Here is a 19,747-nt window from a genome sequence, read left to right on the forward strand (position 1 = left end):
AAAAGGGGGAAGTCTCTGGATGATCCAGAGGCCTCCTCGAACCTCTGTGACCCCCTCCACTGCCATCCAGGACCCTTCTTATCTGTGGCAGTCCATGTACAAGTACAGCCGGATAATAGAGTTTCCCACCTGCTCAGTATCATGGATCTGCTCATGCACAGGGAAAAAAACTGCACAAATGGCTCCATGCTACTGTGCAGGTACGGGCCATACTATTCACCTGCGCAGTGCAAACAATCTTTGACTTTAATAGAGATAGTTTAGAGGGTCCCAGCAAAGCACTGGAGAGGTATAGGGAGACCATCCAGAAACTTCCCCATTCTTACATACCGTAAGTATCTGACTTTTATTAAAAAAAGTTATAGGAGGGTTTCGGTAATATTTGTAGTGACCTTGTACCTAGGTAAACAGAAAGACCAGGAGCCCAATGTTGTAGTATCGATAATAAATAGAAAGTTGTAAGTATACTGTACATAGCTTTCCTCACAAAAATGGGTTGCAGATCCCTGCTGCAACCACCGTATAAGCCAGGGGGAGATTAACTGTTTATCTGGATACCCGTAAGGATGGAGGCGCCCAAGTGTAAAAATATATATAAACTTATAGCAACTGCTAAATCTGAAGGCCTCTACTCTATTCTCATCCTCTCTTCTGCTTTTGACCCGGTGGACCACCGTCTCCTTCTCCAATCATCTCATCCATGGGCATTCAGGGTCTTGCTTTCTTCCTATCTCACAGATAGGAACAGCAGAGTCACTCCAGCACCACCTTTTCTCCACGACCCCTCACTGTTGGGGTTCCCCAAGGCTCAGTCCTCGGACCACTCCTTTTCTCTATCTACACTTATGGTTTTGATCAGTGCATCAGTTCCATTATCACCTATACACTGAAGATTCCCAAATATGCCTGGATACTTTAACAGCTAGTGTCCCCAACTGTCTCAATGCAATCGCCTCCTTCATGTCCTCCGGTTTTCTAAATCTCAATATGGACAAGACTGAAATGGTAATCTTCCCACCTCACAATACAATGCCCCTGCTTGAATACATTATTTCTGTTGATAACACTTCAATAACGCCTGTCCCACAGACTCGCTGCCTAGGTGTAATACTTGTTACCTCCACCTAAAAAACATCTCCCGCATCTACCCGTTACTAACACAGGACACTACCAAACTTCTGGTGCATGCCCTGATTATTTCACGACAAGACTATTTGCATCTCTCTGCTCTGTGGCCTCCCCATTAACCCTTTAGTTCTGCTACAGTCCGTCATGAACTCTGCTGCATGACTCATCCACCTCTCCCCCAACCCTATCCCCCAAATCGTGCCTACAAAGCTCTCTACAACCTAGCTCCTTCTCATCTAAATCAACTTATTTCCAGATACCATCCTGCATGCAATCTCCATTCTACTAACAATATTGTCCTGTCTTCCTCTCTGCTAACCTCTTCTCACTCCCGCCTACAAGACTTCTCCTGATCCTCTCCCCTCCTCTGGAACACCCTTCCTCAATACATTTGCCACTCACCCACACCTATCCCTTTTAAGACGCAATCTGAAAACTCACCTCTTCAGGCAAGAATTCTCTCCTACCTGGGACACTTTGGCCACTAACCACCATTTCTTCCATCTCACACACAGCTTCCCTTTACCTACTGCCCTATCCCTTAAAGGACTTCCGAGGCCAAAATCCGGGCCCAAAACATAAAAAAAGTTAGCTACCTTCATGGCTTTGTAAGGCACGGAGGACGCCGTCCGCGCCCTCCGTGCCGTTCCGCCTGGTCCCCTCTGGTGAATAGCCCCCCGAAAGGCTGCGACCCCACGGTCCGGGTCGGCATCTTCTGCCCCTATAAAGATGGCCGCCGGAGCTGGCCACGGCTGCGCAGTCCGCATAGCCTCTACTGCGGCTGCGCAGCTCTAGGGCCAACCCCCCGATCACGTAACAGGCAGCGTGGATCGGAGGGTTGGCCCTAGAGCTGCGCAGCCGCAGTAGCGGCTATGCGGACTGCGCAGCCGTGGCCAGCTCCGGCGGCCATCTTTATAGGGGCAGAAGATGCCGACCCAGACCGTGGGGTCGCAGCCTTTCGGGGGGCTATTCACCAGAGGGGACCAGGCGGAACGGCACGGAGGGCGCGGACGGCGTCCTCCGTGCCTTACAAAGCCATGAAGGTAGCTAACTTTTTTTATGTTTTGGGCCCGGATTTTGGCCTCGGAAGTCCTTTAAGCCTTTAGACTGTAAGGCTTTTTGGCCAGAGCTCTCTTCCCCTTTTGTCTGACAATACAGTGTAGTATGTGAATGAGAGGTAATCTCTTGCTTTTCCTCATGACAAAACACCAGTAGTACTGGAAAAGTATTTATTCAAAACACAAAATATACAACACATTTCACAGATGCTAGCCCGCTTCCTCAGGTCAATGCACAGTCCCTTGTAGCAAGGTGAATAGTCGCTTCTGATCTTTTTTTAAGAAAGGTTATAGGTACCTTTTAACTTTTGGTTAAACTTTTTTCCTATCTTACTTCCTTATACATTATTGCTGACTGGGGGCTTAAATGGTTTTATGCAGATAAGGCGAATGGCGGATAAGTTCGGTGAATCAGCCACATTGTTTAGCGGCGGTGATATTTAGGAAAGAAGACTCTCAGCATTGCTTTCCGGGTGTCTTTATTCAGGTTATGATGATGTAGCAGTTTTGGTGGATGAATAGAAGCAATGAATGATCTGGTGTTTAAGTATCATCAGAGCTCCTTCAGCAAACTGTGAGTGCCGGAGCGGCCTGCAGAGAGGGGCTGATTCTGGAGGAGAGATTTATGCTGCCATTCGGGGACAACTTACTGATAAGGATTGCTCTGAAGCAAGTCGCTGTATCAGTCACCTTTTGTGCTGCGACAGGAACCGCAGGCTTGTAAATCACCTCGCGAAGTGGCTGATTGGCAGTGCGCTGAGCCCAATATTATCCTGGAAGCAAACAGTACACCAATCTGGGTCAGGAACTTAAAGAGGAACTCCGGTGAAAATAATGAAATAAAAAAGCGCTTCATTTTACAATAATTATATATAAATGATTTAGTCAATGTTTACCCATTGTAAAAACTTTCCTCTCCCTGATTTACATTCTGACATTTGTCACATGGTGACATTTTTACTGCTGGCAGGTGATGTCAGTGGAAGGAGATGCTGCTTGCTTTTTTGGCAGTTGGAAACAGCTGTAAACAGCTATTTCCCACAATGCAGTGAAGTTCACATACAGGAAGCTGTTAGAACCATGGCCATGACATCATACTGTGGGAGGGGTTTCACCACAATATTATCCATAGAGACCCCCCTGATGATCCGTTTGAGAAAAGGAAAATATTTCTCATGGGAAAAGGGGTATCAGCTACTGATTGGGATGAAGTTCAATTCTTGGTTATGGTTTCTCTTTAACAGAATGTGTGGTAAGTATAACTTTGCGGGGGGGGGGGGGGGCTGTAAGGGGTCCCCTACTACTACTTTACATCCTCTGATAAAGGGGTCCATCCTTCAGATCAGGTGTTTTTGTGGCTCCACTTGTTATGGGTGTGAAGATTACAAATACAGAATTCACTTTGCACAGCTGGATGTTGCAAGTGAACTCTGTATACTTTGTCTGCTTGTCGGTACAGGGGCGTAACTGGAGGGAGGGAGAGGGACAGCCCCTGGGACTGCAGGGTGGGGAGGCAACTACTAACCTTCCCTTTCTCTGATACTCTAGATCAGGTGTTTTTGTGGCTATACTTGTTATGGGTGTGAAGATCCTGATGGCCACACTTGGTTTATGACCCTTGCAAGATGGGCCCCCAGACGGTGAGGGTCACCAACAAGAGGCAAAGGAAGGGTAGTGGATGTTAAGGGGCCCCAAGTTTTGCTGGGGGGGGGGCCATGATTTGAAGTTATACCGCTGTGTCGGTGTACATCGTCTTCAGTAAATTAGCTCTAGTGACTTCCTGTATCCGCAGCCCTTGTTCATGTTGTCCTCTCCTCTGTCTCACTCACCCTGTTCCTCGTTCCCCAGTGTCAGTCAAGCCCTCTTTGATCTTTCAGATGATGCCTTCTCTCTGACGCCGGCTTCACACAACGAAGGACAACTACTCGATCAAAATGAATTGATACACTGTACGGCTCCACCGCAGTATCTCTGCACCGCTCTGGAGCAGATGCGTTCATCAAATGAATGTTGATGCCAGTGGTGTAGCAATAGGGGGTGCAGAGGTTGTGACTGCATCAAGGCCTCTGGACCAGAGAGGCCCACTAAAGGCCCTCCTTCATCCATCCTATTAGCTTTACATTGGTGCTATGCTGGTAATAAATGCATTTATGGTATATGTGCTTTGAATAGTAGTAATCCTTAACAAACTATTTTCTTACTCTGAGTACAACTTTCTCTGCAGCTGTCTTTGGTAAGTTTTAGAGTCGACTTCCTATCAAAAGAGTTCTTGGGGCTCCTTATCAACCTCTCACTGGGGCTCCAAGCTCCTTAGTTATGCCACTGGGAGATGCCATTTACTGTCCAGAAAAATGAGTGCAATTGGAATTTCCTCGCAACTGACTCGATGGAACAGACTGGCTCATAGATAATCAGCTTGTCTGATAGGAGTCTGCTGCCAGATCCATCAACAGCAGACATAACAGATGCGTGAACCGAGTCCAACCCGTACCTTCGGCATCTTTTTAACAGTGGTTTTCTCTACTTTATTCTTTTTTAAATTTTTAATTGGCTCCCCTTTGTCTCCCCTCCTCACACATCATCAGTCTCCACTCTCCTCTCTCTCACTCTTCTTGTCCAATAACTTATCCTATCTTCTCCATTCTTCTTCTTCCGGTCCCTCCTCTTCTTGGCATTCTCATCAGTTCTCCTCTCTGACCATCCTTATCCTCTCCTCTCCATTGTCCTCCCCATCCTCTCTAATGTTCTAACCTATCCTCTCCTCTCTAATGTCCTTCCTCATCCTCTCTAATGTCCCTCCCCCCCCCCCTTTCTCCCCTTTGCTTTCCCCCCTTTGCTTTCCCCTTCCCTATCCTCTCCTCTCTAATGTCCTTCCTCATTCTCTCTAATGCCCCCCCCCCCCTATTCTCCCCTTTGCTTTCCCCTTCCCTATCCTCTCCTCCCCAATGTCCTTCCTCATTCTCTCTAATGCCCCCCCCCCCCCCCCCCTATTCTCCCCTTTGCTTTCCCCTTCCCTATCCTCTCCTCTCCAATGTCCTACTCTATTTTTTTCATTGTCCTCCTCTCACTTATTTCCTCTTCTCTAAATTGTCATATTCTCTTTTCTAGTCACTGTATTGTCATTCCCTCTCATTTTTTCTCCCTGATGCAGTCCTTTTCTCTCCTCTCCTCTCTACCCCTCCCTCTCTTCTCCATTGCCCTTCAGTAACCTCTCCTCTCCACCATGTTTCTGCTTTCCTTGTCTTTCCCTTCTCTCTTTTTTGCATTCTTCTGTTCCTCCCTACTTCTTCTTTCCCCTTCTTATCTCTTTTCTCACTTCTCCTCTGTTCATATCCCCTCCTTTACCTCTCCTATCATTCAGGTCCTTTGCCTCTCCTATTCACCTCTCCTCTATCTTCTTGTCCATCCACTTTTCCCCCTCTCCTTCCTTCTCAACACTTTCCTTATCCTTCCCTGCTCCCTCTTCTTTTCTCTTCTTATAACCTTTTCGCTCCATCCCTCTCCTTCACCCTCCACCCTCATTTCTTTCTTTCTCCACTCCTCATCTCCTCTCCCCTATCCTCCTCTCCTCTCTGCAGCTCCTCCCATCTCCTCCTCCCCTCCCCTCTTATCTTCTCCTACCCTCTCCTCTGATCTTCCAGTGACTGTCTCTTCTGCCTCTTCCCTCTCAGGTGTCCCGATGCTGTTTGTCCTCCCCTGGGGTGTAGTGAAGTATCTCTATGAAGACGATGGGTTTGTTACAGACACTATTTTTCTTACGTTGTACTTTACTGGCTGCTATTGTATTGCTGTGTGTTCATCATGTCTTGTGCATTTAGCCACTCTCACTCTCAATGCCCAACTCCAAAAAAATATCAAAATACTGCATCTAATAGCTTAACCACTTTACCCCCAGCGGTATGAATTTCTCCGCCCCTTTTTTCCCTCCTAAAAAACCAGGGACGGAGAAATCCGTACCTTCCGCGCTACCGCCGCTGTCCGCGCTCCCGCCGCTCGTGCGCGTGCACCCGCCGCTTGTGCACGCCGCCGCCCGCTCGCCCGGAGATCAATGAACGGGAAAATCCATTCCCGTTAGTTGATCTAGCCCCCGCAATGATCTGCTGCTTCTTTCAGAAACAACGAGATCATTGTGCGTCTCCCAGCCTCCTACTGCTTCCTGTAAGCGTCCTTCCGGACGCTTACAGGTCGCATGTAAACAAACACTCTGTGGCCATCTTGTGGCCAAATAGTAAACTACACCCTAAAAGCATTTTACATATACAAACATTACATTTACACAATAAATTAACTCATTACCTCCCACACTCCCCAATTTTTTTTTTTTTTTGTAATTAAAAAAAAAAAAATACAATAAAAAAAAAACATAAATAGTTACCTTAGGGACTGAACTTTTTAAATATTTATGTCAAGAGGGTATAACACTGTTACTTTATAAACTGCGGGCTTGTAATTAGGGATGGATGCAAAACTGAAAAAAATGCACCTTTATTTCCAAATAAAATATTGTCGCCAAACATTGTGATAGGGACATAATTTAAATGGTTTTATAACCGGGACAAATGGGTTAATACATTTCATGGGTTTTATTTACAGTAGCATGCTTTATTTAAAAACTATAATGGCCGAAAACTGAAAAATAATAATTTTTTCCCACATTTTTTCCTATTTCCCCATTAAAACACATTTAGAATAAAATAATTCTTGGCATAATGTCCCACCTAAAGAAAGCCTAATTGGTGGCAAAAAAAACAAGATATAGTTCATTTCATTGGGATAAGTAATAATAAAGTTATAGACGAATGAATGGAAGGAGCGCTGAAAGGTGAAAATTGCTCTGGTGGTCAGGGGGTAAAACCCCTCAGTGGTGAAGTGGTTAATAAGCAGTGTGTTCAAATTCTGTTCGATTGAAAGTGCTACCATTTGGTTTTGTACTCTTCAGCAGGTTATACTTTAAGTGGGCAGGCACAGACCGAGTTTTCTAAGCAGATCCTATAGTGTAGCTCTGTAAGTCTGTGTTACAGGAAGTCGTTGGTGAGGCAGCTACTAACCAATTATAAAAGTTTTACATGACCTCAGGCAATCCAACAGCTTCTGCATTGATTATACAAGCTCTGTTTATTAGTGTTGCACAGTAGTTGGAAAATATTCTTTTATAGACTTGGGCCTTAAATCTCTGCTCTGTTTATGTTCATGGTGGCTGTGCTGTCAAACTCCCTCCTTGTGCATCTACCCTATTCATGGCAGAGTGTCCTCATCGAAGCAGCCAATAAGAGTCAGTGTGAGCAGGATTCCTCCTCTAACTGGTGCAGCCTGAGGCCAAAATCCAGGTGGACATATCCCATTCTCTCAACTTCTCCACTCATCCGCTGCCTTTATCGTCCACATCATGGTTCAAGGAAATCTAAAGCCAAAATAAAAAATCAGTTTAACTTACCTGGAGCTTATTGTGGCCTCCTGGAGTCATCCTGTGCCCGCACCATCCTTCCGAGACCCTCCGGCCAGCAGTGCCTACACCTGCAAAGCTGGCTGGCCATGTACCTCCTCACTGGGGCGTTCTGCACATACACAGTACATGGAAATCGCTACTGCACATGCTCAGAGCGCTCCAAGCAGCAGGGGCATGGTCATGGTGTGCGCTGCTTGGGGCCGTGCATGCGCAGCAGCCTTCGACTGCTCGTGATGTCACTGGTGCTTAACGGAAGGAGTCGGAAGGATGGCACAGGATGACTCCAGGGGCTGCAAGAAGCTAGTGTTGGGCGAACATCTAGATGTTCGGGTTCGGGCCGAACAGGCCGAACATGGCCGCGATGTTCGGGTGTTCGACCCGAACTCCGAACATAATGGAAGTCAATGGGGACCCGAACTTTTGTGGTTTGTAAAGCCTCCTTACATGCTACATACCCCAAATTTACAGGGTATGTGCACCTTGGGAGTGGGTACAAGAGGAAAAAAAAATTAGCAAAAAGAGCTTATAGTTTTTGAGAAAATCGATTTTAAAGTTTCAAAGGAAAAACTGTCTTTTAAATGCGGGAAATGTCTGTTTTCTTTGCACAGGTAACATGTTTTTTGTCGGCATGCAGTCATAAATGTAATACATATAAGAGGTTCCAGGAAAAGGGACCGGTAACGCTAACCCAGCAGCAGCACACGTGATGGAACAGGAGGAGGCGCAGGAGGAGAAGGCCACGCTTTGTGAGACACAACAACCCAGGCCTTGCATGAGGGCAAGAAGCGTGCGGATAGCATGCTTTGTACCGCCATGCAGTCATAAATGTAATAAAGATAAGTGGTTCAATAAACAGGGACCACGCGGCAACGCTAACCCAGCAGCAGCAGACGTGATGGAACAGGAGGAGGCGCAGGAGGAGAAGGCCACGCTTTGTGAGACACAACAACCCAGGCCTTGCATGAGGGCAAGAAGCGTGCGGATAGCATGCTTTGTACCGCCATGCAGTCATAAATGTAATAAAGATAAGTGGTTCAATAAACAGGGACCACGCGGCAACGCTAACCCAGCAGCAGCAGACGTGATGGAACAGGAGGAGGCGCAGGAGGAGAAGGCCACGCTTTGTGAGACACAACAACCCAGGCCTTGCATGAGGGCAAGAAGCGTGCGGATAGCATGCTTTGTACCGCCATGCAGTCATAAATGTAATAAAGATAAGTGGTTCAATAAACAGGGACCACGCGGCAACGCTAACCCAGCAGCAGCAGACGTGATGGAACAGGAGGAGGCGCAGGAGGAGAAGGCCACGCTTTGTGAGACACAACAACCCAGGCCTTGCATGAGGGCAAGAAGCGTGCGGATAGCATGCTTTGTACCGCCATGCAGTCATAAATGTAATAAAGATAAGTGGTTCAATAAACAGGGACCACGCGGCAACGCTAACCCAGCAGCAGCAGACGTGATGGAACAGGAGCAGGCGCAGGAGGAGAAGGCCACGCTTTGTGAGACACAACAACCCAGGCCTTGCATGAGGGCAAGAAGCGTGCGGATAGCATGCTTTGTACCGCCATGCAGTCATAAATGTAATAAAGATAAGTGGTTCAATAAACAGGGACCACGCGGCAACGCTAACCCAGCAGCAGCAGACGTGATGGAACAGGAGGAGGCGCAGGAGGAGAAGGCCACGCTTTGTGAGACACAACAACCCAGGCCTTGCATGAGGGCAAGAAGCGTGCGGATAGCATGCTTTGTACCGCCATGCAGTCATAAATGTAATAAAGATAAGTGGTTCAATAAACAGGGACCACGCGGCAACGCTAACCCAGCAGCAGCAGACGTGATGGAACAGGAGGAGGCGCAGGAGGAGAAGGCCACGCTTTGTGAGACACAACAACCCAGGCCTTGCATGAGGGCAAGAAGCGTGCGGATAGCATGCTTTGTACCGCCATGCAGTCATAAATGTAATAAAGATAAGTGGTTCAATAAACAGGGACCGGAAACGCTACACCATCCCAGATGTTCATTGGTCATGTTACTTGGTTGGGGTCCTGGAGTGTTGCGTAGTCATTTCCAATCCAGGATTGATTCATTTTAATTTGAGTCAGACGGTCTGCATTTTCTGTAGAGAGGCGGATACGCCGATCTGTGACGATGCCTCCGGCAGCACTGAAACAGCGTTCCGACATAACGCTGGCTGCCGGGCAAGCCAGCACCTCTATTGCGTACATTGCCAGTTCGTGCCAGGTGTCTAGCTTCGATACCCAATAGTTGAAGGGTGCAGATGGATTGTTCGACACAGCTACGTCATCTGACATGTAGTCCTTGACCATCTTCTCCAGGCGATCGGTGTTGGAGGTGGATCTGCACGCTTGCTGTTCAGTGGGCTGCTGCTGCATGGGTGTCAGAAAATTTTCCCACTCCAAGGACACTGCCGATACCGTTCCCTTTTGGGTACTAGCTGCGGCTTGCGTTGTTTGCTGCCCTCCTGGTCGTCCTGGGTTTGCGGAAGTCAGTCTGTCTGCGTACAACTGGCTAGAGGAGGGGGAGGATGTCAATCTCCTCTCTAAAGTCTCCACAAGGGCCTGCTGGTATTCTTCCATTTTGACCTGTCTGACTCTTTCTTCAAGCAGTTTTGGAACATTGTGTTTGTACCGTGGATCCAGAAGGGTATAAACCCAGTAATTGGTGTTGTCCAGAATGCGCACAATGCGTGGGTCACGTTCAATGCAGTCTAGCATGAATTGAGCCATGTGTGCCAGAGTCCTACCAGAATCCTCATCATCCTCTTGTGAGCGTTGTGATAGTTGTTGTGATGCATCATAGTCGTCACCTTCCTCCTGGTCTGCTTCTGCTGACCATTCGCGTTGAATTGTGGAAGTCCAACGTGCACCGCTCTGGCCCTCGTCAGTGGTGGCATGAAATTCCTGCTCCAACTCCAGCTGTTCCTCCTCCTCTTCTTCGTCATAGCTGCTGGGGCCAGCGTTCCCTGAGGCGGATGGCCTGATGTTGGTACCATCACGCTGATCGTTTTCTCCTTCAGATTCCCCCAGTTGCATCATGACAGCTGTTTCCTTGATTTTTAACATCGACCTCTTCAGTAAACACAGCAGTGGTATGGTAATGCTGACTGAAGAGTTGTCACTGCTCACAAGCAACGTGGATTGCTCAAAATTTTGGAGGACTTGGCAGAGGTCCAACATGTTGGCCCAATCGGATCCACAGAAGCTTGGCAGCTGTCCGGATGCGCCTCGGTACTGCGCCGTCATGTACTGGACCACTGCACTCTTCTGCTCACAAAAGCGTGCTAGCATGTGCAGCGTAGAATTCCAGCGCGTAGGGACATCACACAGCAAGCGATGGTGGGGGAGATTGAAGCGCTCCTGCATCTTGGCGAGTGCCCCCGAAGCAGTACTGGAATTTCTACAATGTTTGGCCACTCGACGCACCTTCAACAGAAGATCGGCCACGCCTGGGTATGTCCTCAGGAACCGCTGAACTACTAGGTTCATCACGTGCGCCAGGCAAGGGATGTGTGTCAGCTTAGCCAACCTTAAAGCGCGAATGAGATTACTCCCATTATCACACACAACCATGCCCGGTTTCAGGTCCAGCGGTGCCAGCCACAAATCCGTCTGTTCCTTTATTCCCCTCCAAATTTCCTCCCCTGTGTGCTGCTTATCCCCAAGGCAGATCAGCTTCAGCAACGCTTGCTGACGCATGCCAACAGCTGTGCTGCACTGCTTCCACGATCCTACTGCTGCTGGGTTAGCGTTTCCGAAAGAGGTACAGCTTTGAGATGCGTTGGAGGAGAAGGAGTCAGAGAGGTAGGTGCTGCTGTTGTTATCCAGTGGGAGGGACGGCGGTGCAGCTGTTTGCGGCGTGGGCAACACCCGCGCCGTAGCAGGTGAGGAATCGCTGCCAGGCTCCACAAGGTTCACCCAGTGCGCGGTAAGGGAGATGTATCGACCCTGGCCGAACGTACTCGTCCAGGTGTCAGTGGTGAGGTGAACCTTGCAGGCAACGGCATTCTTCAAGCTTCGGGTTATTTTGCTGACCACGTGCTCATGCAACTCAGGCACTGCAGAGCGCGCAAAGTGGTAGCGGCTGGGAACCACGTAACGTGGGATGGCCACTGACATCATGCCCTTGAAGCTGTTTGTCTCTACCACTCGATATGGCAGCATTTCGCAGGCCAGAAGCTTGGCTATGCTGGCTGTTACTGCCACGGCCCGGGGGTCATTTGCTGGCAATTTCCTCTTGCGCTCAAACATCTCCGACACAGACAACTGAACCGTAGCGCTGCACACGGAAGGGCTGTTGGTTGTTGTGTTTGATGAACACTGGGAGACCTCAAGAGCACTACTCCGGAAAGTGACAGTGTCAGCGTCGTCTGATGTTTGTGAATGTTGTGAACCACGCAATGGCTGGGCTACTGCTGCTGCTGAGGCGGGTCTGGTGGTGAGTCTGGTGAACCCAAGGGAGGCAGTGTTGCTGGTACCCTGTCCTGCCGCGTTTGCCCACAGAGTGGGATGTTTGGATAGCATGTGGCGGCTCATGCTGGTGGTGGAGAGGTTGTTAATACTTTTCCCCCTGCTCAGGCGAGTCTTGCACACCTTGCAAATCGCCATGGTAACATCCTCAGTGCAGTCTTCAAAGAAAGCCCAGACTTTGGAGCACCTGCCTCCTTGCTGGCGATTTCTGTTTCCTCCTCTTTTGCCTCTCACTCTAACTTCCACGCTTGTGGTGCCTGAAATTGCGCGCCGCCTACCTTGTGGCACAAGGCGAACTCGTGCAGCAGTGGGTTCTTCAACAGACTCATCTGTGCTGCTGCTACGACGGCGATGTTCTCGTTCACAAATAAAATCTGGGTCTCTGTCCACATTGTCCATACCCTCCTCTTCCATCTCCTCAAACTCGTCATATGTCATTGTGGGGGGCCGCCGCCGTGGAGTAGAGCTCCCCAGAACAACCTCTGCGCAGCTCACTCCAACGTCGTCTTCCAGATCTTGTCGGCCGACCTCCTGCAATTGCAACCCCTCCTGCCCAACTTGCTCTGGGATTTGGGTTTCCGAGTCCTCCTCGGACTCGCCTTGTATTTCAGTGCGCGGTGCATTTCCCACAGTTAATGGTTGTGAATCCGGGCACAACATTTCTGGCTGTTCCTCCATTGACCTTTCATAGGTGGAAGTTTGTTGGGCTGGGAATAGCTCCTGCGAATACCCCATTGTGTCCTGAGGTAATTCATAGGACTGGTTATCTGGCAGTTGTGTGCGTGGTGTCGCTGCCGGTTGTGTCAGCTTTGTGCCCACTGGCTCCTTGTAACTGGCTGAGGACTCGGACCTCGTGCGTGATGTGCTGGTGCTGCTTAACCCACTGCTGGACGCTTGAGAGGTCATCCAAGTAATTATCTGGTCCTGTTCTTTTGGATTTGTGAGGGTTGTTGTCCTGGACAACATGGGCGGTATTGAGTGGGTTTTCTTGGGTGCTCCCCTGTGGCCTGTACGTGAACCGTCAGGGGAAACACCTCTTCCCTTGCCCCTTCCTCTTTCACCGGATTTCTTCCTCATTTCACTTATCCTTACAGTACACGCTGACTGGCAGCAGTACAGTGGCAGCACAGAAATGCTATACAGTACCACTATTCCCAGCAGCGACACAGAGCACAATGCTATACAGTGGCGGGTGAGCGGTGTACTACTGTTCCCAGGCCCAGCAGACACAGAGTGGAAGTAAACACAATGCTATATAGTCTGGCTGAGCGGTGTACACAGAGTGGCAGTACACACAATGCTATATAGTCTGGCTAAGCCGTGTACACAGAGTGTCAGAAAACACAATGCTATATATATAGCGTGGCTGAGCGAGGTGCACAGTGGCAGTACACACAATGCTATATATAGCGTGGCTGAGCGAGGTGCACAGTGGCAGTACACACAATGCTATATATAGCGTGGCTGAGCGAGGTGCACAGTGGCAGTACACACAATGCTATATATAGCGTGGCTGAGCGAGGTGCACAGTGGCAGTACACACAATGCTATATTAGTCAGGCTAAGCCGTGTACACAGAGTGTCAGAAAACACAATGCTATATATATAGCGTGGCTGAGCGAGGTGCACAGTGGCAGTACACACAATGCTATATATAGCGTGGCTGAGCGAGGTGCACAGTGGCAGTACACACAATGCTATATATAGCGTGGCTGAGCGAGGTGCACAGTGGCAGTACACACAATGCTATATTAGTCAGGCTAAGCCGTGTACACAGAGTGTCAGAAAACACAATGCTATATATATAGCGTTGCTGAGCGAGGTGCACAGTGGCAGTACACACAATGCTATATATAGCGTGGCTGAGCGAGGTGCACAGTGGCAGTACACACAATGCTATATATAGCGTGGCTGAGCGAGGTGCACAGTGGCAGTACACACAATGCTATATATAGCGTGGCTGAGCGAGGTGCACAGTGGCAGTACACACAATGCTATATTAGTCAGGCTAAGCCGTGTACACAGAGTGTCAGAAAACACAATGCTATATATATAGCGTGGCTGAGCGAGGTGCACAGTGGCAGTACACACAATGCTATATATAGCGTGGCTGAGCGAGGTGCACAGTGGCAGTACACACAATGCTATATATAGCGTGGCTGAGCGAGGTGCACAGTGGCAGTACACACAATGCTATATATAGCGTGGCTGAGCGAGGTGCACAGTGGCAGTACACACAATGCTATATATAGCGTGGCTGAGCGAGGTGCACAGTGGCAGTACACACAATGCTATATTAGTCAGGCTAAGCCGTGTACACAGAGTGTCAGAAAACACAATGCTATATATATAGCGTGGCTGAGCGAGGTGCACAGTGGCAGTACACACAATGCTATATATAGCGTGGCTGAGCGAGGTGCACAGTGGCAGTACACACAATGCTATATATAGCGTGGCTGAGCGAGGTGCACAGTGGCAGTACACACAATGCTATATATAGCGTGGCTGAGCGAGGTGCACAGTGGCAGTACACACAATGCTATATTAGTCAGGCTAAGCCGTGTACACAGAGTGTCAGAAAACACAATGCTATATATATAGCGTTGCTGAGCGAGGTGCACAGTGGCAGTACACACAATGCTATATATAGCGTGGCTGAGCGAGGTGCACAGTGGCAGTACACACAATGCTATATATAGCGTGGCTGAGCGAGGTGCACAGTGGCAGTACACACAATGCTATATATAGCGTGGCTGAGCGAGGTGCACAGTGGCAGTACACACAATGCTATATTAGTCAGGCTAAGCCGTGTACACAGAGTGTCAGAAAACACAATGCTATATATATAGCGTGGCTGAGCGAGGTGCACAGTGGCAGTACACACAATGCTATATATAGCGTGGCTGAGCGAGGTGCACAGTGGCAGTACACACAATGCTATATATAGCGTGGCTGAGCGAGGTGCACAGTGGCAGTACACACAATGCTATATATAGCGTGGCTGAGCGAGGTGCACAGTGGCAGTACACACAATGCTATATTAGTCAGGCTAAGCCGTGTACACAGAGTGTCAGAAAACACAATGCTATATATATAGCGTGGCTGAGCGAGGTACACAGTGGCAGTAAACAATGCTATATATAGTGTGGCTGAGCGAGAGGTGTACTACTGTTCCCAGCAGCGACACACAATGACTGGGGGGGACCCTGGCTAGCGTGGCTGGAGAGCGAACTACCCTGCCTGCCTACCCAAAGCTAAACCCACAGACAAATGGCGGAGATATGACGTAGTACGGGTATTTATTTACCCGAACCACGTGACCGTTCGGCCAATCAGAGCGCGTTTGGGCCCGAACCACGTGACCCGTTCGGCCAATCACAGCGCTAGCCGAACGTTCGGGGAACGTTCGGCCATGCGCTCTTAGTTCGGCCATGTGGCCGAACGGTTTGGCCGAGCACCGTGAGGTGTTCGGCCGAACTCGAACATCACCCGAACAGGGTGATGTTCTGCAGAACCCGAACAGTGGCGAACACTGTTCGCCCAACACTACAAGAAGCCCTAGGTAAGTTAAACTGATTTTTGGTTTTGGCTTTAGTAACATTTTCACCTTTTAAACTCATTGTTGAAGCCCCTTTCCGGAATATTACATATTCAGTGAAACAGTGATATTGATGTTTGGAGCAAATAAGCCTGGAAAATCATTCCAACTAATGTACAATATTCACGTGAAAACCACTCAGTGAATTCTTCCAGAATGGACAAAAAAGATCTGATTTGTTTCTGCAATGAGACCCAGTCAAACTTACTAAGGAGGAGCAGAAAAGATTCACGGTGAACACGGCATTCCTAAAGACCCTAAAGTTTTATGTAAAAACCCATAATTTCCAATATATACATGGTTTAAAGAGAATCTGTACTCTAAAATTCTTACAATAAAAAGCATACCATTCTATTCATTATGTTCTCCTGGGCCCCTCTGTGCTGTTTCTGCCACTCCCTGCTGCAATCCTGGCTTGTAATTGCCATTTTTATGCAGTGTTTACAAACAAAAGACATAGCAAGTGATACATTGAGAGTAGCTCAGTGTGTGAGTCATACAGAGTGTGCAGGGGGCCTGGAGAGGGTGTGTATAGCTTCTAGCCAATCACAAGCAGCACAGCACATTCCAGCTTGATTGCCTCAGCCCGACAGAGCCGACAGAGGAGAGAAGATTAGATCATACAACAGAGATAATACAGCCACTGTGCAAGCAGGGAAGGCTGCAGTTAGACAGAGCACATTAGAACAGGTATAGGAACTTATAGGATAGAAGAAATAAGGATGAAAAGTTTGTTACAGAGTCTCTTTAAAGAGTGACTGCAGGGGAGGGAGGAGGTTTGGAGCAGCTGATAGTCAGGGGTATATAAAAAAAATGCATGGAAATTTGGGCATCCAGTAATCCCAATAGTAAAATATCAGTATTTAATACCGATATTTTACTATTAAAAGCTAAACCTACTCTCACACAGAACCATTCCTCCCCTGATGCCTAACCCCCCTCCCCCACACAAACTACACACTACCCCCCCCCCCCCCCCCCACACACACACACAACCTGCCTAATGCCTAATCCTAACCCCTCCCTTCCCCCTGCACATACTACCTACCTAATGCCTAAACCTCCCCCTCTCCACCCTGCACATACTACCTACCTAATGCCTAAACCTACACCCCTCGACCCCACACACACTACCTACCTAATGCCTAAACCTACCCCCCTGCACATACTACCTACCTAATGCCTAAACCTCCCCCCTGCACATACTACCTACCTAATGCCTAAACCTCCCCCCTGCACATACTACCTACCTAATGCCTAAACCTAACCCCTCCCTCCCCCCTGCACATACTACCTACCTAATGCCTAAACCTACCCCCCTCCCCCCCACACACACTACCTACCTAGTGCCTAAACCCAACCCCCCAGATACCCGCTACCTGCCAAATACCTACCCCCCCCCCCCCCGGCACACACTACCTGCCTACTGCCCCACACACACACACAAACACACACAAACTTCCTTCCTGAAGCCTAGCCCTGCAGCCCCCCCCCCCCCCCACCCCCCAGCAAAAAAACCAAAAACGTAATTTCACAGGGTCCTCCATTGATGCCTATGGAAATATTGGCTTTGAGAAGTAATGTGGGTGCCCGCTGCTCCCGATAAATAGCAGGCACTGTACCATTACCAATATTTCAATAAGCACCTACAGCACCCAATCTTCCAGAACTAGCGGGCGCCCAAATTGCCTGCCTCAGGTAATCAATGGCTTTGCTGGAAATGAGGCAGCCAATCAGGAGTTTTCTTTATGTATAGAGGCACACCCCGGGGGTGGAGCCCTATAAGAGTGCCCAATTATTTCTTATGTTTGCTTTCAATAACCATTTCACAAAAATAGTTTTTAGTTAAATAAAAAAAATTGATTTCTATGCAAATATGACAAATGGCGAATATTTGGAAGCAACACTGAAACCGAGTAGTACATCCAGTACTCTACAGCCAATCTTAAATGGTGAAGACATCTGAAAAAGTTTTTAAACTCCAATAAAGGAAATTATAAACCTATATAATCCCAGTGAGCATCAATTTACAGCCTGCTCTCTGCAGGGGATTCTTTATAACTGGACCCCCTCAGAACTCCAATGCTCAATTTACTTGCCTGGGTGAGACGTTCACCAAGATTATAAAATAGAGTTATGAGTATACACGACTGAACATGCCTATTAAAGTCAGATATTGGAGGCTGGTTAGCACAGCCACCCGCTGGGCGACGCTGAGATGAATTAATCGTCGGGGGGTGATGCCGAGGGCAGCATTTACCTCCCCCTTATCCAAATCACTTGAAAACAGCAGTTCCCATTTACATAAAGATGAATGGAGATGAGTCCTAAAAAAATCATCTTATCAGCGAAGTCCCTTTCACAGACTAGTAATCAGCTCGCCGCAGGCCACGCGCTGTGATCCGAAAATGTGAGACCTTGTTCTGTAGATGCATGGTGTATTGTAGACACTGTGCTGGGGGAGGGGATGTCACACCACTTCTGAATACAGACAAGACGCCACTTGGTGGCACTTAAAAAACTACTAAGGAGTAAGACTTTATGATGTATGGAATCTGCCACTCTTACAGCATCTATATCCCATTTAAAGTGAACGCGAGGTGAGCATGATATGGAGGCTGCCATATTTATTTCCTTTTTAACAAAAGCAGTTTCCTGGCTGTCCTGCAGATCTTCTGAATTCTAATACTTTCAGCCATAGATCCTGAACAAGCATACGCAGACCAGGTGTTTCTGACAATCAGGACCAGATTTACCATAAGGCACCTGTAAGGACGGGCCTACAGTGCTTTATAGAAAATCCGGCCCTGCTCTGAGTGAGGTAAGATATACTGTGGCAGCTTAAACACAGTAAAAGGGGACTCACAATATAGTTTTAATGGTAAAATAGCAGCAGTCAGAGCCCTTCTTAAAGAAAACCTGTACTGAAAATGAAAAGTCAAAATAAGCATACACAGGTCATACTTACCTCCTGTGTAGTCCCCTCCTCAACCTCTTTCTCCTCTCCCACGTCCTGTATGTCCACTGTGATCAATGGAATTCTCCGTCCTCCATTTTGAAAATGGCCATTACCCCATAACAGCTTCCTGGTCAGCACACTGTTAAACTGTTATATCGCCCACTTGAGTCATAGGGAAACATGGACACATCAGTTCTCCTCTCAGCTGTAACTGACAGCAATTGATATATTTCAGTTCTGACAAAATGTTGTCAGAACTGGAAGGGATCATTGTCAGAAGAAAATGGTGAGCTTCTGAGAGGAACTGATGGCAAGGTAACTATGTAATGTTCATTTGAAGTTACCTCATGTGTTTTTTTTAAATAATTTTACTCAGTACAGGTTCCTTAAGGTCATACACACTACTTGATTTTCTTGATGATTTTTCCATCGACTGGTGATTTTTTTTGAGCGATGAGCGAGCGTTTTTGCAATCTCGCAAAGTGAGTACAGACAGGCGATCACACGAACGATGTTTAGCAAAGCGAGGTGATAAGAACCGTCATGGTGGATCTTGAAGATCCCCTACGACTCCACGCAAAGTACCGTGATCGATTGACATGTGTACACTCGTCGAGTAACACTGCATGACGCGGCGCCAGCAGGATAATGGATCGTGGAACACTTGTCACCAGGGGGACGTCACTAGATTTATCTTCCTCCGTCGAGTGATGAGTATTTAGCTTAAAGGTGTCATACACTTATAGATTTGCAGCAGATTCGACCATCAGATAGATTTCTGTCAGATGCCTGTCAAGTCAAATCTTTCAGGAATCTATCTGATGTGTGTCACACTCTAGGAACAGATTTCCAATAGATTTCAGAATGAAATCTATTGGAAATCTTTTGAAAAGCGATCTAAATGCATTATTGCACCATTAGATCCAATGCAACTCTATGGGCCATCGATCTGCTGCCAGCAGCCGATCGACCGAGAATTTCCATCCTGTCAGATAGAGAAAATCGATCAAAATTGATTGAAATAGATTGCAAATCGATCGATTTGCTGATTTGAAAGAATCGATTTTT

General features: G+C 47.9%; 1 protein-coding gene across 1 annotated transcript in view; it reads left to right on the plus strand.

Moving 5' to 3' along the window:
• The window catches only part of GLP1R (glucagon like peptide 1 receptor), a 293,472-nt gene that overhangs the window by 182,423 nt on the left and 91,302 nt on the right, over positions 1–19,747 (plus strand). The window contains exon 9 of the mRNA XM_068233438.1: positions 5,858–5,918. Within this exon, the coding sequence (XP_068089539.1) occupies positions 5,858–5,918 (61 nt within the window). The remainder of the gene's footprint in view (positions 1–5,857; positions 5,919–19,747) is intronic.

Source organism: Hyperolius riggenbachi, chromosome 4 (genome assembly GCF_040937935.1).
Source record: "Hyperolius riggenbachi isolate aHypRig1 chromosome 4, aHypRig1.pri, whole genome shotgun sequence".
Taxonomy (NCBI): Eukaryota; Metazoa; Chordata; class Amphibia; order Anura; family Hyperoliidae; genus Hyperolius; species Hyperolius riggenbachi.